This window comes from Capra hircus, chromosome 12, assembly GCF_001704415.2.
Source record: "Capra hircus breed San Clemente chromosome 12, ASM170441v1, whole genome shotgun sequence".
Lineage (NCBI taxonomy): Eukaryota > Metazoa > Chordata > Mammalia > Artiodactyla > Bovidae > Capra > Capra hircus.
Genome location: NC_030819.1, coordinates 11822206 through 11847243, shown reverse-complemented (window position 1 = coordinate 11847243; position 25038 = coordinate 11822206). Strand labels below are relative to the sequence as shown.

Below are 25038 nucleotides of genomic sequence, written 5' to 3'. Positions count from 1 at the left end.
CATCCCTAACTTTTGGACTGCTGCCTGGATCATTTCTGCAATACAGTTGCAGTTTCGTATTCTTCTCTCTCTCTTTTAATGCATAACTTCTCTTACTATATTCAAAGCTCAAAGCTCTAAACTGCACTTTTGCAAATTCGAGATAAGAGCTAAATAGTTTGTTCAAGGGTTGAGTCCATTGAGTTGGGGTGTAAGTTGATTTTATTTTTTAATTGAGAAATGTTTTATACTATAGGATAGTTGATTCACCACTTATTTATGTTTTACAGCTTCAAGATTTAAAAGTGCCTGTGTGAAGTCACTTTTGCTGGAAACCACAGTCCGGGAGCTTTTTGTTCAAATCTTGTTTTTCTGTCAAATATACATTACCCTGACCTTACGAGTGGATGAAGATACCTCAACTGTCTGACTTTGCCAATTGCTTGCTTTCAGAATTTTAAACGGTGGAAGGAAAAAGAAATCCTGCTAAGATCTGAACATCTCAGTGGCTTATTTTCCAGCGTCGTCAATAGCTGTGAGTGTCAGGACTAAATATTCTCCCAAGGAGTGCCATGATATTGAGGTCACTTTATTAAAAACAGTTTTGTCTGCGAAAGGATCAGGAGACTCGGACGTTTGCAGTCAGAGATGACACTGAGCATGCTTTTATTGCGGCCCGCAGTCTTCGAGTGGGGCATATTGATTGATGAGTGACTGCCTGCCGATAAATTTTCTCCGCTCTGTTTCCTGGATTGGACTTCATTAAGCAATTTGTCACTTCTTCAGACTTACATGTGGGATTTTCCACAACAATAGTTTTGGGATCATTGGAACTTGGATTGATTTCATCATTTAGCAGGGAGGAACAGGATCCCAGTTATTTTCTCATCATGGCTTTGAATGTTGCCCCCGTCAGAGATACAAAATGGCTGACGTTAGAGGTCTGCAGACAGTTCCAGAGAGGAACCTGCTCCCGCTCTGATGAGGAATGCAAATTCGCCCACCCCCCCAAAAGCTGCCAGGTTGAAAATGGAAGAGTAATTGCCTGCTTTGATTCCCTAAAGGTAAGAGAATGCATTTTTAGGTAGTCACATCAATGCCACATTGGACTGTCAAACGGAATGCTTTCCGTTGTACTTCTAACAATCGATTTTCAATCCTGTTTTTCTTATTTGTGGTGATTATTGGGAGATTTGCACTCAGATTTTTTTTCATGTCAGGCATATATAAATTTTTTACAGATCCATGTTTAAATTAAAAATACATGATGGTGTATTTTTGGTCTGGCATGACATTCATGTACTCAAGAGTTTTAAATCAAAGTCTGGCTTGTGACAACTGAAGATAAATATTTTATTAACATTTGATCTTCTGGAGGTTATATAAAGGTGAAGAAATTGAATGTGTCACTTTTTATGTGCCAGTTACTCGGATTCACCTCTTGAAGAATTTCTACTCTTGTGGCTTTCTTTCTTGACCAAGGGCTTCCTAAAATACTTCCTAAGAGGTTTTTCACGCTCTTTGGAAATTTGCCATGGCTACCAGGAATTATTAAATACACACTCAGTGCTCCCTGAGAACCTACCGTGTGTAAGTTAACACATAGCACCTCAGAGAAGAAATGAATGTGCTTCAAGTTGGTATCCTTGATGAGCCCACTGTCTAGTAAGGGAAATACAGCAAACGGCAATAATTCAAGACAGAAAGGGTGTGTGCTTAGTCGCTCAATCTTGTCCAACTCTTTGCGACTCCATGGACTGTAGCCCTCCAGGCTCCTTTGTCCATGGCGAATCTCCAGGCAAGAATCCTGGAGTGGGTTGCCATGCCCTCCTCCAGGGGAGCTCCCCAACCCAGGGATCAAAGTCAGGTCTCCTGCATTGCAGGCGGATTCTTTAATGTCTGAGCCACTAGGGAAGCCCAAGACAGAAAGGGACATGTGCCCTAAGAGAAGGATAGAAAGCAGACTTCTGTGATAGGAAGCAGATTCACAGAAGGGAGCACTGGCTTCCAGCTGATTGTTTCAGAAATGTTTTTGGAGGCTGTGGCACCTGAGTTGTATACCAAGTTGGGTGGAGATTAGACTTGAAGAAATGGGAGAATTATCGTGAAAGATCTCATTGAAGAAAATGGGGATGACTTAACTCATAATTCTTTGAGGTGGATTTTTTTCCCTAAAATTATGGATCCTATCAATCCCTGACTGTCTAGGATAGTTCTAACATAATGACAATATTGTTTTCAATGATACATGTAAGACACATAGCTTAAAAAAAAATAGAGCTTAAATTTTACATCTCTGAAAAACTTCATATAAATAAGCTTACCAAACAACAACAAAAAGATTGATCCATGCTCTTAATATACAATTTGGGAAATCATAGTAAATAGTGACCTTAGCCTATTTTGGAGTATTGAAGGGACTGGGTATGTTTCTTGAGAAAATTTCTTCTTTAAGTAAAAAAAAAAAAAAAAAAAAAAAACTTTCTTATTTGATTTACAGATGAAAATTGAAATATGACTTCAAATCATATTTTAACGGGAAAATTTGTCTATACTAAAAGCAGAACTTATTTATAGCTCAATAGAATAAATATTAAAATTTGAAAAAATTAGATATGCAGTTTACCTCAATAACTACCCCTCTTTTCTTCCTTTTTTATCTCTCAAAGCTTATTAGTTTAGACTTTAAAATTATAACTCATTTTGTCTACATAGAATTGACTAGATGGGTGATAAATCACAGTTCATATAGACTGTAACAGCATGGGCACATTTTTATATTAGTATGTATTTTGCTTATAGTCAAAAAAGTAAGTAAAGTGTGTATTCATTTCTGTGATTATCACAAATGACAGCCTTCACTGTAAAAAATAGTGTAGGTTAAAAACTAGAATGTAAGAACTTTTAAGATACGGAATCAGGTTAGAAATGAGGAATTCATTTTCTAGGTCATCCCCAAGCCCTTTGTTTATCAAGTCAACCCTTTTTTGGTTGGATATTTACTATTAAACTGAGGTTTTAGTAATTTCTTAAAACTTTTAATTCTTTTAACTAGTTAGGCAACTGTGCCCGACCTATTAAGGCTCAGTATGTTTTGACTATCAACAGCACAACTCCCAGATTCGTTTATGTCAATATTGTACTGGAGATTCACCAAGATCACGATTGTTTGAGAATTCCCACCCAGGAGAAAGAATCGAGAACAGTTATATTTAGAATAAAAATGTAAAGCAAGCTGTGAGAATGTTGAGTACTATTTAGAAAGAAACCTTGAAGATCATTTTCAGAAGTGTCTAGTAAAACCATTTCCAAGTGTGGAAGCAGAGTTGTATATTGCCTCAAGTTATTAGTTTCCTTTCAGAATTTTAAGTTTTTAGGTTACTTAATTTGAGTGCAATGTCACAGATTTGTGACATGGTCAAACTGTGAACAATGTAGAAAGAGCCCAGACTCACAGGAGTAAGACAGACCCGAGCCTACCTGCTCAACCACTTCCCAGCCTTCGGTGGCTCATTTATCACTTCTTAGCTTTGTTGTCTCTTCAGTAAAAGGAGAAAATTCACCAGGGACATTGGCTAAAGAATTTACAGTGCCCAGCACCACGCTGGCCTGTTCACCTTGAAAGGCGGCTGTAAGGAGTACAAGTCCTTACAACAGGAACTGGTAAATAAAACAGACACTCAAAAATACAGGCTAAAATGACAGATGATGGTGATCATAATGAAGCTAATTTAATTTTATTTCATGCATTATAAAAGGTAGCTCTGCAGCAGTAGAACCAGCCTAGGGTAGAAAGAAGGGCAAGGGTTTTGAAGTCAGGACAGGCCAGGACTTGAAGAAACCCTGGTGGGGACATGGGCTAACTATATCATTTGAGACAAGTTATTTTTCCTCCTTGACTTCAGTGTCATCTTATTTTAAACTGCTACAATAATTCCTACTTCATAAGGCTACTTCAGAGACCAGCTGGCCTAAAATATACCTGTCGCCCAGCACGAGCCGGACGGGGTGATATTAGTGTCTTTCCCTTCCTAGTAAAGTATCATATAGTATGCACCTTGAGTTTAATGACTGGCTTTACAAGCAAAACGTGGCCAACTCTCAAAGCATCCAATTCTTAATGTGTCCAAACTCTTAATCTATTGTAATAATACCTCAGTGATGCAAATTAGTCATGAGGTTAAAAGAAATCAAGTTTGAGGCAGACATCGTTTTTGTTGTTGTTATTTATGGCAAGATATCTTCTGTAAACACTGTAGGGTACTTTTATTCATAAAAATAGGAAAAACAAATCTGTGATGACTTATATAGGTACAAGTTAATTTGTGAGCCTCAGATACTCCACTTTTGTTTTTGTTGTGAGTTAAGTTTGTATATGTGACGAAACTTCCATAAGTACATACTAAACAAATTTGTGGGTGTTTGGAAAAGGGATTTGCTGAGGTCTTTGTCAAGAGAGGTGTGTGTATATAGATGTTATTATAACAGAGATTTTGTAAAATGTACAGAGTTCTCGCAGTGACATTTGTAATTTATTCACAACTGTTACCACGCTGCATTTTATGTGAAACCACCGGACATGCAAGCACTTATGATTGTTTAAAGTTACAGTGTTATTATGAACAGTGGAACTGCTTAAGTCTTTTACAGAAGGCCAGAACATTCCAGAACACCCTTGTATCCCTGGAGCCTAGAACAGTGTCTCATACCCTGTGAAAGTGAAGTGAAAGTCGCTCAGTCATGTCCGATTCTTTGCAACCCCATGGACTATATAGTCCATGGAATTCTCCAGACCAGATTACTGGAGTGGGTAGCCTTTCCCTTCTCCAGGGAATCTTTCCAACCCAGCGATTGAACCCAGGTCTCCCACATTGCAAGTGGATTCTTTACCAGCTGAGCCACAAGGGAAGCCCCTTCATACACTGTAAATGCTCACTAATGGTAGAGCATGTTCATCAGGAAAATACTCAAGCCTCTCAGATAGGGCTGCTGCATATGGTTGCATAGGGGCGCACTGAACAATAGGGGTCTATTTCTCATCATAGTGAGGTGGGCACCCTCTGGAGTTGTGCAGTGCACAGCCTGTGCAGCCATGTGCTATGGCCCTGTTCTTCATATCCCAATCAATTGCAAACTCAGGGAGCTCTGTGCAAGGACTGAAGACACAGGCTGACTCCGGAAGTACAATACAACGCTGGAAAATTGACAGGACAGTTATTTCACTTTCTCTGAAACTGCATGTGATGCAAAAACTACTTGTTTTTACTCTCCCATTGTATGAGATGCTGGCTATAAGCTGACTGATGACAAGTAAAATTTTAGTCTTCAGATTTATGGATGAAAAATTTAAAAATTAGAAGTGGTTAGATATGTGGCCATTTTGGACAATTTTTAAAAACTATTCCCCAAAGGTATCAGAATATGTCACTGGCCTCAACCTTAACTTCACATTTTTGAATTGCCATTGGGCTCTTCAGTTCAGTAACTCAGTCGTATCTGACTCTTCGCGACCTCGTGGACTGCAGCACGCCAAACTTCCCTGTCCATCACCAACTCCCAGAGCTTGCTCAAACTCATGTCCACTGAGTCGGTGATGCCATCCAACCATCTCATCTTCTGTCATCTCCTTCTCCTCCTGCCTTCAATCTTTCCCAGCATCAGGGTCTTTTCCAGTGAGTCAGTTCTTCGCATCAGGTGGCCAAAAAAGCTGGAGCTTCAGCATCAGTCCTTCCAGTGAATATTCAGGACTGATTTCCTTTATGATTCAGTAAGATTTTCTTTACAACTGGGCTCTTAATAGGGGCTAATTCTTTGCAGAAATTGCTTGAGTGTTTTCTAAATTATATGCCTCATTTTGGCCTGATTTAGAAATATAATCTCAGGTAATTATTTCATTATCAATGGAAATCACTGTAGTCCTATAGAGCCTGTCAGCCAGGCATTTTTCATGCAATTATCTATTCTATCTAACAACTCTGTAAGGTAAATATTATTCAGTTAATTATTACAAATGTGGATACAGATTCAAAAATACAAGTTGCTCTCCTATACCTTGTAAATGGTGGAGCAGGGATCTGATTCCAGGTGTGACTCCAAAACTAATGTCATCTCTTCCCTCTTCCTAATTCCCCTTACAGAATAATCATCGATGTAATTAATTCTAAAGCTCCTAATAGCTTAGTAATATTTATGTTTAACAAGTTTAGCATATTGAAGTATAAAAAAACATTCCAAAATAGAAACCCCCAGGAAAGAGCCTATTTATGTCCTTGAATATTAACTATTTTTTAAAAGTGAGAAACTGCAAGAGAATGCAAGGCACATGTTGTGTTTGTTTTTGCATCTGCACACAAATATTATATCATCACTTACTAGGTCTCAGTAACAAAAATGGTTTGGATTCAAGGTATTAGAGCGTGTGTATGCCCCGTGATTCTGAAGTGCATGGTTTCAGATATATGATGTGAGAAGGCAGGACAACTTTGCACTTTAAGAATTTTTGGATCCTCTGATTAGACCTCTCCCTTATGAGAGATCCGTTTCCCGACCATGACTTATACTCTCTCCTGTAAATCAACCACTTCCCCTTGTGCCCTCGCTTGACACCATTCAGACCTCTATATATAGTTTACCCCTCTGAGTACGTGTCCCAGTACAAGCGGGTAAGCTTCCTAAAGGCAAGACTGTGTCTCATCTCTGCGCCCCAGCACCTAATGTGGCGTCATAGCAGAAATGCAGTCATGACCACTCAAAGAACGCATAAGCCAACAAAGAGTCCTCATAATTTTTCAAAAGGGATTTATTGATGATCATCAGTGCATTTCAGATCCAGCATTGATCTCTGGATGAGCGCTCACCCTTTTCTTTAAATATTTCATTCTGCCGGCCTGGTCATCCTCTCCTTGGAATTCTCTCTTGCTCTTTCCCCCACGGTATACTCTTAGTTCTTTCACCACTCTAACCTCCCTGTCTATTCTGCCTCTAATCCCACCTCATCCTCCCCTTGCTCCCTAAGGTAGATGTTCTCCAAGACCCAGTGTTGGTGCTTCCTAGGTCAAGTCCAGTGATCTGTTCTGAAAGCGGAAGCAGAAATGAAACTGTTAGTTGCTCAGATGTGTCCGACTCTTTACGGGCCTATTGACTGTAGCCCACCAGGCTCTTCTGTCTGTGGAATTCTCCAGGCAAGGATACTGGTGTGGGCTGCCGTGCCCTCCTTCAGGGGATCTTCCCCACCCAGGGATCGAACCCAGGTCTCCTGCATTGCAGGCAGATTATCATCTGAGCTACCAGAGAAGCCCTCTGAAGGGGGACCTGCCCTCAAATAATCAGTTCCTACCCCTGTGCTGATCAGTCCCAATTCTGGGTGTGTGCTCTTTCCTTGCCAACTTCGAGGCTCCAAATTCCTACTGAACACCTCATGTGAATGGTTCATTGTCTGCTGCAGTTCAGGATGTCTAAATCCACACCCTTCATCCTGTCCCCACCCTGAGCCATCACCCACTCCATCCCCATGCCTTGTTCCCCAGGTGCAAAATCTTAGTTTGATCCTCACCATCGTGCTAAGCACACTTAGTGGGTTTGTTTTCCCCTCCTTGTCGTGATAGTGGGAAGTATGCATCTTTCCTAAGTAATCAAGACTATGGAATCTTTACTGAGAAAAGTGGTCATACCCTGAGACTACTGGCAAACAATCTCAGGATTGCCAAGGTTTCATGGTTACCTCTATAAACTATCTAAGGACTGTGAGTTAAGGAAGTCTCTCATTCACAGAGAAGTCTGACACATTAAAGTGGGCACAAGAAGACCATTAAAGATACTTTCTGGTTGTTTCCCAAATTTTCCTAGAGCCAAGATAAGCGCCAAATTCTTCCTAATGCTCAAGATATTCTCTGCTCAGGGTGAATATACTTTCAGTTTTCCAGAACAAGAGAAGGACCATTACTTAGCAGACAGAATCAGCTTTGGTGCCTTCAGTGAGCAAGGGAATGAGATTCTGAAGCTCTGCATCATCTGCCTAAATGTCTTACTTAGGGGCAGCATACTTGCGGTGTTTATTTTATGGGTGATGCCACTTTCCTGGGACACGACTGCTACCTAACACAGTTTACAGTGACGAGTCAGACAAGATCACCTCTGTGTTAGTTTCCTAGGGCTGTGATTATGAAATACCACCAACTGGGTGGCTTAAAACCACAGAAATGCATCATCTCCTAGTTCTAGGGGCTGGAAGTTTGATCAAAGTGTCTGGAGATCATGTTCTTTCTGAAATTCCTACAAGAGCAGCTTTTCTTGCCTCTTCTGGTTTCTCGTAATGCATACCCTATGACTGCGTAATTCTGATCTCTGCCCTCCTCTGCAGATGTCTGTCTTCCTGTGTGTCTCTCTTTGCATCATCTTCCCTCTGAGTCTGTGTCCAAATTTCCCCTTCTTACAAGGACATGAGTTATATTAAGGTAGGGCCACTCCCGTCCTGCAGTATGACCTCATCTTATCTAATTACTTCTGCAGTGACTCTGTTTTCAAATCGAGTCACAGTCGGAGGGACAGGGATTTAAGATTTCAGTATATCTTTTGGTGAGGGGTGGAGGGGGACAACGTGAGGCAGCACATAACAGTGACATCTAAATATCAGAGATCAAGCACTGTGGTCTAATTCAAGGAGTCCAAGCTGGGTTTCAGAATCCATCTCCACACACTGCCCTGGATGGCCACTAGCCTTCATCGGAGCTAGCAAAAGAGAGGAGGCTTAAAAAAACTCCAGTTTTTGATACTGAGTAAGAGAAGGCCTGATGATAAACAGTCATTCTGTGATTATAATGGTCTGTGTTTAAGCACGAAAGAGTAGATAAAAATCATTCACAGAGAAAAATGGCGAAACTTACTTCTCCAAAAATAAAACTAATGAAATAAAATACCAATTGTAACCTTAATTATATTGTTTAATAATTACATTTGTTTATTTACTCACTTTGCCTTGGGCAGTGATGGTAACTTCTGTTAGACCGTGTGGCAGTTCTTGGGAAACCATTTCTCTACATTTATCATAATAAATAATTTGTTTCATATTCTGTTTTTCTGAAGATGGAAACAGCATCTTGTCAGTACCCTTCTTCCATTCAAACTCCTGTTTTTATTTTAGGGTGTTTTAATACAGTGACAAACTCAGAAGCAAAGAGCTTGGGTAAAAGCCCTGGCCTGAGAATCTGCCCTGGTTCTGAATTATGACATTGCTGCATGTAAGCTTACCTCATTTTACCTCCCTGGGTTTCACGTGATGCGTCAGTAAACATTCACTAATTCATTCATTCCCTCTAACTAAACAAAAGGTACAAACTCAAGATCTGTAGGAATCAGCAAGTAATATGAATGAGTGACTCAGCACTCACTGCTGGAGAGACCTAGGGCTCACTGGAGACAGCAGGAGTTAGCCAAAGAGCACATAACCCCTCTAAAGATGCCAGCAGCCACCCAGCCACAGACAGCTGTTGCCTGCCTTTGAGCATCTTGGGGGTTTAAAAAGCAAACAAACAAAAAAGAACCAGGGATACAAGTTTGGATGATGTGAAGTTTCTCAATTTCTAAATCTTGGCAGCCAATTAAAATATCTTTAAATCCCGAAGTTCAGATAGAACACATCTACCGGAGGGATTCAGCCTAAAGTCTGCTGCAATTAGCCTCTGAAATAAACAAACAAGCGTTGATCCTGTGACAGGCACCGCTAAACACTGGGACTAGAACAGTATATGCAGATTCTTCCATCATTAGAGCTAATTGAGGGCGGAGTGAATTTATGAACTGCTCTTCGTCATCCTTGAAAGACTGTTTTCACACCGCTTTGGTGATTCACTCTCTGGTTTTCCCCTTACCTCACTGGCCACACCTCCTCTGTCTCTCTTCCTGAATCACCCTCCTCCTCCGGACCTCTAAGTGCTGGCATCTCTCCAGGCTTTGTCCTCAAGCGTCTTCTCGACATTTGCTCACATCCATGGTGGGCACCTTAATCTTCTGATGACTTACTGAATACATTCTTACCTCTGGGACTTTGGGCTTTCTGCCCATCTACCCCTAAACTGGACTTCCCTCAATGACCTCATCCTACCCAAAGGCTGTAAACATTTCCTATATGCTGAAAATTTTAAATTTCTATGTCTAGCCTTGATTTCTCCTCTGTCTAGGCTCACACACCCAATTGCCAACCTGCCATCTCTACCTGGATATTCAAGTGACTTCTCAAGTTTAATATATCCACTAATAAGAACTCATTGGAAAAGACTCTGATGCTAGGAGGGATTGGGGGCAGGAGGAGAAGGGGACAACGGGATGAGATGGCTGGATGGCATCACGGACTTGATGGACGTGAGTTTGAGTGAACTCCGGGAGTTGGTGATGGACAGGGAGGCCTGGTGTGCTGCGTGCGATTCATGGGGTCACAAAGAGTTGGACACGACTGAGCGACTGAACTGAATAAGAACTTAAGGCCTCCCCTTCAATCTGCTGTCCCCATGGTACCTGTTCTGAGTAGATGGTACCGTTTGTTCAGTTGATCAAATTAAACATCTTAAAACCAGCTGGAATCTTCTGTTACCGTTACCACCATGTCCAACCTTTCTCTCTGTTCTATCAGCAAGTCCTATTCTCTCTGCCTTCAGAAGACGTCCTAGATCTGAGCACTTTTCAGCACTTCTATGATGACTGCCTTGGCCCAACCTACCATCGTGTTTCAAATGGATTGTTACAATAGTCAACCGTAGCCTTCCCTTTTGCCATTCCTTACTCTCGTGACTCAACAGTCATGTCACTCTCTAGCTTAAAACTTTTCAGTAGCTGTTCATTTCACTGATGAAAACCAAAGGGCTTTCCCTAAAGCCCCATGTGGTCTGGCCCCCAGCTGCATTCCTGGCCCCACTTTCCCCTCTTTGCACTGGCTGTTCCCTCTACCTGGAATGCTCTCCCCCCAGGCAACTACAAGCCTCAGTTCTTCACTTTGGTCTGGACTTTGCTTAAATAGCACACATCCCTCCACAAGAGCAACCTCAGAACTTGTCCTTAAGGGATGTTATCTGCCTGTGTATCTCTTTCTTATCTCCACTGCTGGAAGGTAATGCGTAAGGCTGGGTCTTCATTCCTCTGTCACTGTACCTGGCAGCTTCTGGGTGCTCATTCATATTTGCAAAAGAATTACGTGTATCTTTGGGCTTCCTTGATGGCTCAGTGATAGAGAACCCACCTGCCAGTGCAGGAGGTGTAGGTTTGATCCCTGGGTCGGAAAGATCCCCTGGAGAAGGAAATGGCAACCCATTCCAGTATTCTTGCCTGGGAAATCCCATGGACAGAGGAGCCTGGTGGGCTATAGTGCCTGGGGTCACAAAAGAGTCGAACATGATTTAGGGACTAAACAACAAATATATCCTTAAATCTTTAAAATACCCCTTAAAAGTACTTTAAAACACTTTTTTCCCCCGCTGTTTTCCCCACAAAATTCTGATAACTCTTTTGGCTACCTATTGCTCATTTTTCCCCATTAATCTACAAACAGAAAACCCTTCTTGGTTTAAGGTTTTGTACAAACCAGTTCTTTGATTTACAACCCAAAAGGTGTTTTTGGACCCTGTGCATGATTTTGACTGCCTTGATAGGCAGGTCACATGGAGACGTGCCCACAAGTGTCTGGTAAGAGCTATTTAAATTCCCGGAGTGGCCTGTTTGGCCCCTGTGAGCAGGTAACGCATCATTTCCCCAAAGCCCGACTGTAGAATGCTGCTGGTCCTGGACAACTTTTTCCCTAGTCTGCTATAAAATCAGGACATTGAAATACATTTGTGTATTGTTTTATTTTGTTTTTATTGTGATGAGAACACAACAGGAGATCTACCTTCTTAATACATTTTTGGGGGGACTGTGCCATGTGACTTGTGGGATTTTACGTCCCTGACTAGGGACTGAACTTTCAACCCCTGCATTAGAAGCATGTTGTCTTAACCACCGGTCCACCAGGGAAGTCCATTACCACATTTTAAAATGCACAATTCAGTATTGCTGTCTACAGGTACAATGTTGCAATGCAGATCTCTAGAATTTATTCATCTGACATACTGAAACTGTATAAATACATTTTTTTCATGAAGGTAAATTCTTCAAATTTAAGGTTGCTTTTTATTCTGATTGGGTTTTTTTTCTGATTATCATAGTATCCTTTTTTTTTTGTCATTCATCATAACAAGTAGGTATTTATTGAATATAATTAAATCTAAAGGTTATTATTACATTTCTATCTTCATATAAAGGAATAATAACTAAAACTTTGTATCTTTTTATGAAGGAAGGGCTGCTTATTATTTATTTATTTATTTATTTTTAAATTTTAAAATCTTTAAATCCTTTTCTTTTCTAAAACGATTGTCAATAGATGCGTTTTGTTGTCCTTTTTTCCTTAATGGCCTTACTCAGCCAAAAAAAAAAAAAAAAAAACAACTGGGCAGCTGTATGTCAGTTTCCCTCTCTTCTTATGACATGTTACTGCCCAACAAAATTCATAAAAATCTATATTATTTGGTCTGAAATTCCCACCATCAGACTCACTTCTTTGAGTCACATACAGGAAAGGCTTTGTCATTAGAAAGTTTCCCGTTGAGTCCACGTTCCCTGAGAGGACCCTGGAACTTCCTGGAACTTTTCTGTTAGCAAATGAAGCCAGCTTGATCTATCAAATAAGCTCATTTTCATTCTGGGGGAGGAAAGGAGCCTGACCCAGAGACTTTGAGACCTAGGACATATTTGCTTTATTGTACAAGAGCAAGTCCCCAGGAAGCCAAAAACAGCTGGCGTTCAATATCAAGATCTAATCCACGGTGGGGGGCTCACCCCAGGGGGCTGGGGAGACCAGGGTTACTCTGGGGGAGCTTCAGCAATAATGAACTTCACCTGTTTTACAATTTCCCCATGAACTTATCTGCTAATACTAAATAGCGTATTCTTTCCACTTGGTTTGGTTCAATTTCCTCTGGCTCAAAGATTACAGTCTAGCATGTATTACTCTTTCACGGCACTGCTATGACCAAGGAGGATAAAATTGATAGAGGACAGATTCTCCCTGAGCACCCGCCCTTGGGATTCAGGGAGTGAGTGGATGCTGACATGTTTATTTGTGATCAGCCTTGCCCAGCCATCCTTCCTGACCGACCAGCATCCTGGGGATTTGACTGATGAGACCATCTTCTTGAGACTGAGGTCATATACCCATAATGAATATTAAGCCCTGTAAGAAGATGAGATGCTGCCAGGAGAAAGAGGAAGAGAAAATGACTCAGGGCTTTAACCTGGTTAAAGCAAAACAAAACGACTAGAGTCAGTCCACTTCAGGCGTGTTTATGTATTTCATTTAGATTGCTGTTATTGTACTGGAGCATTTCGTATTCTTTTGAAAGTCAGTGCTTATCATTTTTGATTGAACGTGATATGGACACTAAGGTCCATCAGTAATCAGTCTTACTATGAAAACTTATTTGCTGAAAAGCAGGAAACAGTTGATATAGGCTTCTTAAAAATGCCCATCTGGTCCACATCTCAAATCTCATTTGGAAGAATTTTCAAGCGCTCTCAGCCCTTAGTAAAATCATTAATAATGACACTGAAGATATCATTTCCACACCTGCTATGAAACTGAGCACTGACCCAGATGCTCAGGATCTAAAATTAATCAGCAGCAGCTTCATTTGAGTAATTTAATTCACATTGCTTCCCTTCCATTCCCGTTGGGCGCTGGGTTGTTAATGGAAACAGTGATACTGGAAAATTTTGGATAGCCGAATTCTTAATGAAGGATTCTAGTAAATCCAAACATTCTGAGGGGTGTATAGAGGTGAGGCGAAGGAAATTTCACAGTCCTGAAGAACTTCAATGTCTTTATTCATTTATTTCTTCTACAAATAGTCACCGAGCCACTCCTAAGTGCCAGACACTGTGTTTGGTACCAAAAAAAGACACAGGAACCTTATTCCAGTGGAACTTACAGTCAAGTGGAGGAAGCAATAGCCAGTGGAAAGTCAACAAACTCGTCACATCCACACAGTTTATCAGGACTGTTATTCATTCATGAAAAGCTGAATGCCCAGAGAATGCAGGCACTGAGCCAGGCATTGGCATACAACTCTGTATAAAAGCAGTCTTGACCCCATGGGGTTTTCAGTCTAATGCGAGTGACCAAAACGGGGTAGAAACACCTCCCCTCCCCACCAAAAATATTAGCTATTTTCAAGTTGGGTGAAGTGCTAAAAAGGAAATACAAGGAATGAAGATAAAAAGCAATGTGTCTGAAAGAAAGTGAAGTTGCTCAGTCATGTCCAATTCTTTGCGACCCCATGGACTGTAGCCTCCCAGGTTCCTCGGTCCATGGGATTTTCCGAGCAAGAACACTGGAGTGGGTTGCCATTTCTTTCTCCAGGAGATCTTCCTGACCCAGGGACTGAACCCAGGTCTCCCACATTGTAGGCAGATGCTTAACCATCTGAGCCACCAGGGAAGTCCTGTGTCTGAAGAATTTAAACAGAAAAGATGGGCTGGGATATTTTCCCCAGGAGGGGCTTTCTGAGCAGAGACCTGAAAGGTGAGAAGGAGGCAGCCGTGAGAAGAGCTTCCCCAGCACAGAGAAAAAAGAGCAGTCCTAAAGCCTGGAGAGAAAAGCACTTGGCTGGCTTCTGGAAACCAGAGGCCAGGGTGCCTGAGACAAGGAATAGGAGAGCCAGTGTGTTGGACTGGATTGATGCTCAGTGCTAAGACTTGAGCAAGAGGATGTCTTGCCTCACGGGAAGGAAGGCCTACTGCCTGGAGAAGGAGTTGATGACAGGGGCTGGGCCAGGAACTCAGAGAAGGCAGTTATGCATCTTCGCACTGTCCAGAGATTGCCACCAATGCCGCCTGGGGTGGGTGGGAGTGTACAGATTGAAAGTGTGTTTTGGAGGTAGGTATTACTGGGAAAGTTGCATCTGGACAGTTTATTCTTTAACAATTGTGTATTTATTTGGGGCTGTGCCAGGTCTTCCCTGCTGCACGAGCTTCTCATAGCAGTGGCTTCTCTTGTTGCAGGCCACATGTTCAGTACAAGTGGCACACGAGCTCAGTTGCTCCAAGGCATGTGGGATCTTCCCGGACCAGGGATCGAACCTGTGTCTCCCGCACTGGGAGGTGGATTCTTTATCACTGAGCCACCAAGGAGAATACTGGAGTGGGTTGCCATTTCCTTCTCCCAGGCATCTTCCTGACCCAGGAATCAAACCCAGGTCTCCTGCATTGCAGGCAGATTCTTTACACACTGAGCCAAAAGGAAAGCCCAGGGAAGCCCCAGGACAGCTTATTGAAAGGGTCAATTAATGTGCATCCTTGCTTCATTTGTTCCTGCCTTTATGGTTCCTGGGCCTGATGGTTTGGAGTGGGGTGTTAGCCTTTTCTCTTGAGAATGCATTTCTCCTGGTCCTGTTCGCCCTGTTGGCCATTTCATTCTTAATGTTTTCTCTCTGTGTGGTCACTCAGGAGCTGGGTGGGATCCAGAGCTCCAGGAAGAAGTTGGTTTCTTATCGGAGCAAATGTACTGCTTTGCAGAATCAGACTGCTTATATCAAAAACCCTTCTAAGTGTGTCTTATATAATTGAAGTTCCTGTTACTTTTGGTTTTCTTAGGGTCAAGTCTTGAGATTGACTTCAATCTCATGAACTTTTCTTTAGCTGTTTTACACAGAAAGTTCTATTGGATCTTTTTATTTTTTTCAGGATTAGTTTTTATTTCCAATTTCAATCCTAAATTTAAAAACCTAGATTTTTCTTTCAGTTCAGTTTAGTCTCTCCATCATGTTTCTTTGTGACCCCATGGACTGCAGCACACCAGACCTCCCTGTCCATCACCAACTCCTGGAGCTTACTTAAACTCATGTCCATAGAGTCTGTGATGCCATCCAACCACCTCATCCTCTGTCATCCCCTTCTCCTCCTGCCTTCAATCTCTCCCAGCATCAGGGTCTTTTCCAGTGAGTCATTTCTTCACATCAGGTGGCCAAAGTATTGGAGCTTCAGCTTCAGCATCAGTCCTTCCAATGAATATTCAGGACTGTGGGGTTTAAGCCCAGTTCTTTAACTACATTGCAGAAAGTGTTCCCAAGATCCAAATTTCCTTTTTCAGAGTGCCTTATGTCTCTCAAATTTCTGAAATCTCTAATTGAAGTAAAAGTAAGTTTTAGATAAGTGGTTCATGTTCTTCTTTATTTATTTATAGGTTTTCTTCTCATTAATTTATATTTTTCTCAGATAATTATTAATTTTACTCATTTTAAACTTAATCATTAATTCACGTTACTGTTATAAATCTTAATGTTTTATTATTAAATAATTTAAATAAGTTTATTTATAAATGTTATATTTTTTCCTTCTATTTTTTTCTTTAATTAAATTTGCCAGATTTTCCAGAAATGTATCTGTATCATGTTCTTGGTTTAAGCTATCAATTCTACAAAAGATATGCTTTATTTTTTTCTTTCTGCTTCATTGTTCTCCTTCTCACTGCATGCATGCCAACTCAGTTCAGTTGTGTCCGACTCTTTGTGACCATGTGGACTGTAGCCCGCCAGGCTCCTCTGTCCATGGGATTCTCCAGGCAAGAACACTGGAGTGGGTTGCCTTGCCCTTCTCCAGGGAATCGTCCCAACCCAGGGATCAAACCCACAGCTCTTAAGTCTCCTGCATTGGCAGGCAGGTTCTTCACCACTGGTACCACCTGGGAAGCCCTTTCCTTCTCACTAGCTTTCCTTAATTTTTTTTTTTCCTGAATTCCCATGTTGAATGTTTTGTTCTCGTCTCTCAGTTCTTTTCTTTAAAAAGCATTTAGAGGTGTGTATCTACTACATAAAATAGCTTTGGCTGAGTCTTATAGGTTTTTGGTCAATAATGTTCTCATATTTGTTATTTTCTAGTTTGCTTATTAACTCAGGTGTTTTTAATGTGACTATTTCTAAAATGTCCGTAGTTTGGGGTTTTTTTCCCTTTAAAGTCCCAATATGAATTTCTTATAATATTTTATTATTAAGATAATAGAGTTGTGCAAGTTTTACTTTAAAAATGTGCTGAAATATCTTATTATCCAGATCATGATCAGGGTTTTATAAGATGCATTTCCTGTTCTTAAGTGCAAAGTTATATCAAGGCATAGATATTTCTAGAAACGTTAAATAATTCTTTATGTCCTTAATTGCTAATTTTTGTCTCTGGGACCTACCAGAGAGTTATGCAGTTTTGAAATTTTAATATGACTCATGCGATTTCTTATATTTCTAGAAACTTTTGCTTTTCATGGACTGATGCTGTGTTATTTTGTGCCTGGTGTTTCATGACTCATGGCTTTTTATGTTTCTACTTGTACAATGTGCAGCTGACCGTCCATCAAATTTATTTTGCGTTCAAATCTTGCTTTTTTCTTTTATACTTTCCAAGTATAACTTGTCACTTTTATTTTTATTATATCTCACTCATATGAGCATCATTTCTTCAATTTGATTTTTAATTTGAATAAATTTTGAAATCTTACATGTCTTTAATATTAAAAAAGCAGCCTAGGAACTTCCTTGGTGGTTCAGTGGTTAAGACTCTGAAGTTCCATTACAGAGGACATGGGTTCAATCCCAGGTCAGGGAACTAAGCCACATGCTGTATGGCCAAAAAATGTATTTAAAAGTAATTTTAAAATAAAATTTTGAACGCCTATGTAGCTATCTAAGGAACCCCTTCATCCTTATCCTGAAATCCTTATCAGGACCTATAGTGTCCTCACTTTGGACTTTGTCAGATCATAGAGTTGTACCAGAAGAGATAGAATTAATTTATGTCTGGTGTTTCAGATGGGCTGGAAACACAGGAAATAATATACCTCCTGGCCATATTTCTATAACGTCATCTTGTGGACTACCATCTAACATCTCTAAGGATCAGGTTTGATGAAGGTAGAGAAATCCAGCATGGTCCGTGAACTCTATTACTTATACCTGGTAGCCGGCCGTAGCACAGTGTGAAGGAAGCTCTTTTCAAAAGAAAAAGACCTCCCTAATCTTAAACCTTCCCACCTAGACTCATACAGTGTCTGTCTCCTTTTTGTCTCTAACTGCTTCAGCTACCTCCAAAACCCCTCATCAATCAGTCCATGACCCTGTTTAATATTGTGCCATATTCCTTAGGAGTTCTTGCCCTGAGAGATTTTATAAAATACCTGAGACAAAAAGGGGTGTAGAAATAACAATTAAATATCCAACTATTTGGTACTGATTATTAGAGGAAGAGGCTTCTTTGAAAAAGAGAGAGAGTCATTGGCAGTAATAGGCTTCCCTGGTGGCTCAGATGGAAAAGAATTGACCTATGTTTGATCCCTGGGTCAAGAAGATCCCCTGGAGAGGAGAACGGCTACCCATTCCAATATTCTGAAGATTTCCATGGACAGAGGAGCGTGGGCATGCTACATTCCATGGGGTCACAAAGAGTCGGACCCAACTGAGCGACTAACACTTTGATTTCAGGCGGCCAGAATGTGTCAACAGCCAATCCTACTTAGTCCCTGTTTAAAACATGATGGTCCCATTGAGAGGGGAGAGAAGCCAGGATGTGAAATAAGGAAGAGCTCTTTATAGGCTAGGTAGAATTAGCTCAAAGGGATGACTGATCCTCATGTGTGTACCCCACACCATGGATCCCAACTGCTTTTCCCTTGGGAACTTTCAGAGGCACCTGTTCAGTAGGTCTGGGTATGGATCCCAAAAATCTATTTTTGGAAGCTCTCCAGTGATTCATATGCATGGCCGAATTTAGAAAATATTACTTTAAATGAGCTCATCCCACACTCTGTAACTGTTTGTTCTTCTGCTGCATAAATCTGTTAAGCATCCCTGAAGGTCTTAAAGTTCCCATTAGTCTTGCAAGTTTCCGATAAGGTATAAATGCCATGATTTCTCACCGGTAGCATTTTCCAAGTTAGGATTAAAAAAAAAATCAGGCACTTTTTCATACCCTTGATGAGTACTCGTATTCCTGTGCCAATTTTAATTGCTGTGTTCAGCAACACAATGGCCTGTAAATCATTAGTCATAACTGTAAACTATGAAACAACAGCAGCCAATCTTAGTTAGTCCCAGTTTAACACATTATGGTGCCATTGAGAGGCGAGAGCAGCCAGGATGTGAAATAATGGGGATGGATAAGGGAATGAGTTGGATCCATTAACTCTGCAGAAGAAAGATTCAAAGACATGCTGCTGCTACTAAGTCACTTCAGTCGTGTCCGACTCTGTGCGACCCCGTAGATGGCAGCCCACCAGGCTCCGCTGTCCCTGGGGTTCTCCAGGCAAGAACATTGGAGTGGGTTGCCATTTCCTTCTCCAATGCATGAAAGTGAAAAGTGAAAGGGAAGTCGCTCAGTCATGTCAGCCTTCTCCAAATAGCAGAGTTAACATGTTGAAGAAGTATACTTGCTCTGTGTAAGGAGTGGAACCAATGTGTGAGGATGTAAAGAGTGGAACCAATCTGTGAGGTCTGTAGAAAAAAAAGTCTCCATTCAATATGAGGAAAAAATTAATAAACACGCCTGGTAGGATAAAGTTCCCAGCTCCGGAACCTCTCAGATAATGCAAGCCTGGGATTTGCATTGTTGTTTGTATTTAATCACTCTGCCGTGTCTGACTCTTTGCAACCACAAGGACTGTAACCCACCAGGCTCCTCTGTCCGTGGGATTTCCCAGACAAGAATACTGGAGTGGGTTGCCATTTCCTTTGGCAGGGGATCTTCCCAACCCAGGGATCGAACTCACGTCTCCTGCATTGGCAGGTGGATTCTTTACCAGTGAGCCACCAGGGAAACACACGGGTTTTGTGTTGTATCCTTTAAAAAGTTTTTTCTATGCCAGAGATACTCTGAGAGAGTCCCATGCTGAACTAATTATTAAAATGGCCAAGCTCAGCAAGAGAAATTTTCCCCAGTGTCAGTGTTAGATTATTTGGTTGCCTAACAACCAGTAAATATCTGTGATGTAGTGGAAAATCAATAGTTTGTGTGTCTGAACTGATTGTATAGTTCCTAACACCACACTTGGTTCATCCCATTGATGATAAGTATTTCCATTACAGTTTGTTGTGTATCAAAATGGTATAGAACTGCAACCTGCTCTGTTCTGATTTTTATCAAACATGAGCCAACTCCCCAACTTAACCATAATGTACACCATAGAAATAGATGTTGCATTCAGATAGGAGTTGACAGGATGCAGTGGTGAGAACAGAATAATTTAGGGATCTGTAAAACTGTTACATAAAGTCAAAGCTAGTAGTGTCTCTAGTGTGATGGTAGAAGTTTAATCATGAAATCTTCATCGTTGGAATTCTGTGGATTTTTCAAAAGTGACTAATGCCACCATTTAAGGTATAGAACAAATTTTAAATATTGATAGATAACATGATTTAATTATTTAATCATAGCTTTCCATCCATCCAGTCTCCTAGGAAACCAACAAAATATATCTGGATAGTTTAAAAGTTTGATCTCGTTTATAAAGGGCTGCTTTACATTATAAGAACCCAAGAACTGTTATTTGTCAAACTTGTGTATTAAACATCTGCCAAGATATCTTATTAGGTTTTCTGAGCAATAATGACTTGGTACAAAATAAACCATGGAAGCCTGTCAGATTCTATCCATACTAAATAACTGAGACGCTCATTTTCCCTCCTTTGTTTGATCTCTCAAGCCCAAATCATAATTTTTAAAAGTGATTGATATGGATTAACTTCACTTTCTCTCTGAAAGATTCAGAATTGCTTTAGGTAACTTTTTATTAGCCAGTCCAGGACATTTTTACAGCAATATAATTAATAGCATTTTTAATGAAAATGATGGCATATTAATTGGCACTTTTTGGATGACTGTGCTTCCTAATTACTTATTAACCTTTAAATCAGATATACACAAGGGAGAAGAGCAAGATTCATGTCTTTGAGTATCTGAAAGGTTTTTTTCAAGGTGCTTTTTATAAAAAGAATCCAAAAGAACTATTTTTTCCCCCAGAGGAAACTCAAAATTATATCAGGAGCTAAGTGTGGTATGACGCTTAAAAACACATTAATATGCTAGAGAAGTTTTCAGTGTATCTATTCTTGACACTTCAGTGAATCATCATTAATAGAAGCGTGGTTTAATAAGATAGTAAAAATGATGCCATCAGTTTTCCTTTATCATTTAAATTTGGAGGTAGTTGCAAAAGGCACTGAAAAGTGGAAAAATACTATTATTAGTTGAGATGGTCTATTTGAATATTTCCATATATATATATATATATATATATATGTGTGTGTGTGTGTGTATATATATATATATATATATACTGAAAAATGAGGAAGACCAGACCTACAGAAGATTTCCCCAGGTCTTTTGCTCCAAACATCAAGTCTGACTTCGTGAAGCCAAAATAGGCTTTTAGATAAGACCTGGTCTGAACTTATCTCATTGTCATTTGAACAGTAGGTCTATTGAAATAAACAAAAACTAGATGAAGAGACAAGTCAGTGGACCTCGGAAGACAAGAGTCCCATTTCATCTAATATGATGGGAGAGATCATTTTTTCTGTAGACCTGCTTTCTTTGAGGCCTTTCTTTGTGGCCTTCCTGTCTCTAGCACTGTTCAATGAGCGCTACTATTTGAAGGTCAAAGTTGCTTTTCACTTCTTTTGGAGATTTGTTTTATACCTGTGCCTTCTTGTTGGCTTTTGCCCTGTTGAATTTTCTACACACTCTCTCTGTCTCTGCCTTAATGCATTCATCAGATATATTTCTGAAAGTCTGCTCTTTGGCATAGAGGATCCAGAGGCGAAGATGCTCATAATAAGTTCTAGGGCATGTGCTCTGGAAGCATACTGTGGGCTAGCCAACTCAGACTGGAGGTTGGGAGAGATCAGACTTCACCAGGAGAATGGAGCTGGTGGTGGTGAGTGAGAAGGCAGAACACACCAGCTCTGAATCTTCCTTCTCTAACTCAATGAAACCACCTGTTTCCTCACTCTCCCTCCACCCCCATCTGCCTGGTTTCATATGTCTTCATCTTCCATGTCTCCCTATTGGATCATTGTCTGCTCAAGGAGTAGACCCTATGAGAACCATCCATCAAGCTATAATGCAACAATAGAGAGTAAAACCACTACCTGAAGGCCCTGCTGCACCTGGAGAAGGCTGCAGGCTGAGAATTCTCCTTCAGTGCCTTGCCTCCCAATTACAAAAGGTCTGGTGCACATGAAGTTACAACTGGCTGGGCTCGCCATTCCAAAGAAGAGATAACTGCCAAAAAAAACAAGATGTAAAGACAAAATACTAGACTAAAGAGAGAGCAGCAATAAATACATACAGGCACTCAAAGTAAATAAATGGATAGAAAAATAAACCGAATGTCTCTTGAAAGGGAAAAAGCAGACACATGAAAGAAAATAGTAACAATCATAGGTATCATTTGCTGAGCATACACTATACATCGTTGACTGTACCAGCCACGTTCGATATATTATATGTAACTCTTAAATTTACTATATGTAAATCTAGAAGGCAGATTTTTTTATTAATTTATTTATTCTAATCGGAGGCTAATTACAATATTGTAGTGGTTTTTGCCATACATTGATGTGAATCAGCCATGGGTGTACATGTGTCCCCCATCGTGAACCCCCCCCCACCTCCCTCCCCATCCCATCCCTCAGGGTCAGCCCTGAGCACCCTGTCTCATGCATCAAACCTGGACTGGTGATCTATTTAACATACGGTAATATGCACGTTTCAGTGCTATTCTCTCAAATCATCCCACCCTCGCTAGAAGGCAGATTATTAAAGCAAGTGCTAGAACAGTCTTTCGCCAGTTCAGTTCAGTTGCTCAGTCGTGTCCGACTCTTTGCAACCCCATGAATCACAGCACGCCAGGCCTCCCTGTCCATCACCAACTCCCGGAGTTCACTCAGATTCACGTCCGTTGAGTCAGTGATGCCATCCTGCCATCTCATCCCCTGTCATCACCTTCTCCTCTTGCCCCCAATCCCTCCCAGCATCAAAGTCTTTTCCAGTGAGGCAACTCTTCGCATGAGGTGGCCAAAGGACTGGAGTTTCAGCTTTAGCATCATTCCTTCCAAAGAAATCCCAGGGCTGATCTTCAGAATGGACAGATTGGATCTCCTTGCAGTCCAAGGGACTCTCAAGAGTCTTCTCCAACACCACAGTTCAAAAGCATCAATTCTTCGGCACTTAGCCTTCTTCACAGTCCAACTCTCACATCCATACATGACTACTGGAAAAACTGTAGCCTTGACTAGACGGACCTTAGTCAGCAAATAATGTCTCTGCTTTTGAATATGCTATCTAGGTTGATCATAGCTTTCCTTCCAAGGAGTAAGCGTCTTTTAATTTCATGGCTGCAGTCACCATCTGCAGTGATTTTGGAGCCCCCCAAAATAAAGTCTGACACTGTTTCCACTGTTTCCCCATCTATTTGCCATGAAGTGATGGGACCGGATGCCATGATCTTCGTTTTCCGAATGTTGAGCTTTAAGCCAACTTTTTCACTCTCCTCTTTCACTTTCATCAAGAGGCTTTTTAGTTTAAAAACCATTAAATAAATGAATAGATCAGTATTTCTCTTTGCTTGGTGTCTGTCTCTCTTCCCTCCCCCACCTCCAGAATGTAAGTTCTTTGAGAGCAGGAACCTCCTTTTGCCTTCTTCTTTACCCTAAGTTCTTAGAATGGAGGCTGGCATTTGGTAGTTACTCAATAAATATGCCTCTTCTAAAGCATGAGGAAACTCAGATTTAGCAAGATTCTGTACTTTATGCAAAATCACACACAAAACTGGGACGATTTGGGACTTGCTCTCAAGTCAACCCCGTGCTTTTCGTCCCTCCATGTCCCACCAATCTGGCCTTTCCTTCTGCACAGTTCATTCTCTAATTCTCTCAGGTCTGCTTATATTCTAGAGATAGTTTTCTGCTACAGTTCACCAGTAAGGTCTTGTTGAAAGGACTTAGCGCAATAGCATATATGGGTGTGTATTTAGCATATCCCTGTTATGGGCTTCCGGGTGGTTCAGTCAGTAAAGAATCCGCCTGCAATGCGGGAGACCTGGGTTCAGCCCATCAGTTGGGAAGATCCCCTGGAGGAGGGCATGGCAACCCACTCCAGTATTCTTGCCTGGAGAAGCCCCAAGGACAGAGGAGCCTGGTGGGCTACAGTCCATGGAGTCGCAAGGATTAGGACACGACTGAGTGATTAAGCACAGCACAGCACCACGCATACCTATCATAGTGGCAAGTATCAATTTCCCTTAAAATAATCTTTGTGGGAAGAGAAATAAAGTTTTATTCCTTCTGCTTGTGCTGAAAAAGCCTAGAGGAGAACAGCTTGCAGTTGGGCTTCAGCTATTGTGATCATGCAGCTTAAGGCCCTCATCAGCACTTATTTACGTTATTAAAATGGAAAGACAAATGGGCTGAAGTCCCTCCTCATAATTACCTACAGTCATTATGGTAACCTAGCATATAGTATAAGAGCAGAGTGAAGTGTGTAACTTGCGGTGAGCTTGGCTGGTGTGGGACAAAGGCAGCTGGAAAGCAGTGGGATGTTAAAAATCATGGGATTAGGACTGACAATTGCTGTGACCGTTGGAACAGTACAAGTGGCTCAGAAGTTCACCAAGTGTGATCATTGATGGGTTTTCTTGATAGCTTATCATACTAGATTCCAGCTACTTTCATCTTTGTTTGTTCTAGACATCTTTTTATTATTTCCATAATAATCTTTTCTCCCAATTTTTTCCCCATTAGCTGGGCAAAATTGAAGATTGACGGGGGAGCCTGGTGGGCTGCCGTCTATGGGGTCACGCAGAGTCGGACACGACTGAAGTGACTTAGCAGTACTGACAATGTTATAGAGATGTATGCACTCTCATATACTATGGAAGTATACATTTATATGGAATTTCATATGGAAGTATAAATTTCGTATGCTATGGAAGTATAAATT

General features: G+C 40.9%; 1 protein-coding gene across 8 annotated transcripts in view; it reads left to right on the top strand.

Annotated features, from left to right (window-relative positions):
• MBNL2 (muscleblind like splicing regulator 2) overlaps window positions 1-25038 on the top strand; it is a 169091-nt gene that overhangs the window by 50066 nt on the left and 93987 nt on the right. For all 8 annotated transcript variants that reach the window (XM_018056428.1, XM_013968356.2, XM_018056425.1 and 5 more), the window contains one exon: window positions 270-1043. In XM_018056428.1, the coding sequence (XP_017911917.1) occupies window positions 870-1043 (174 nt within the window). In that variant the 5' untranslated portion in view covers window positions 270-869. The remainder of the gene's footprint in view (window positions 1-269; window positions 1044-25038) is intronic.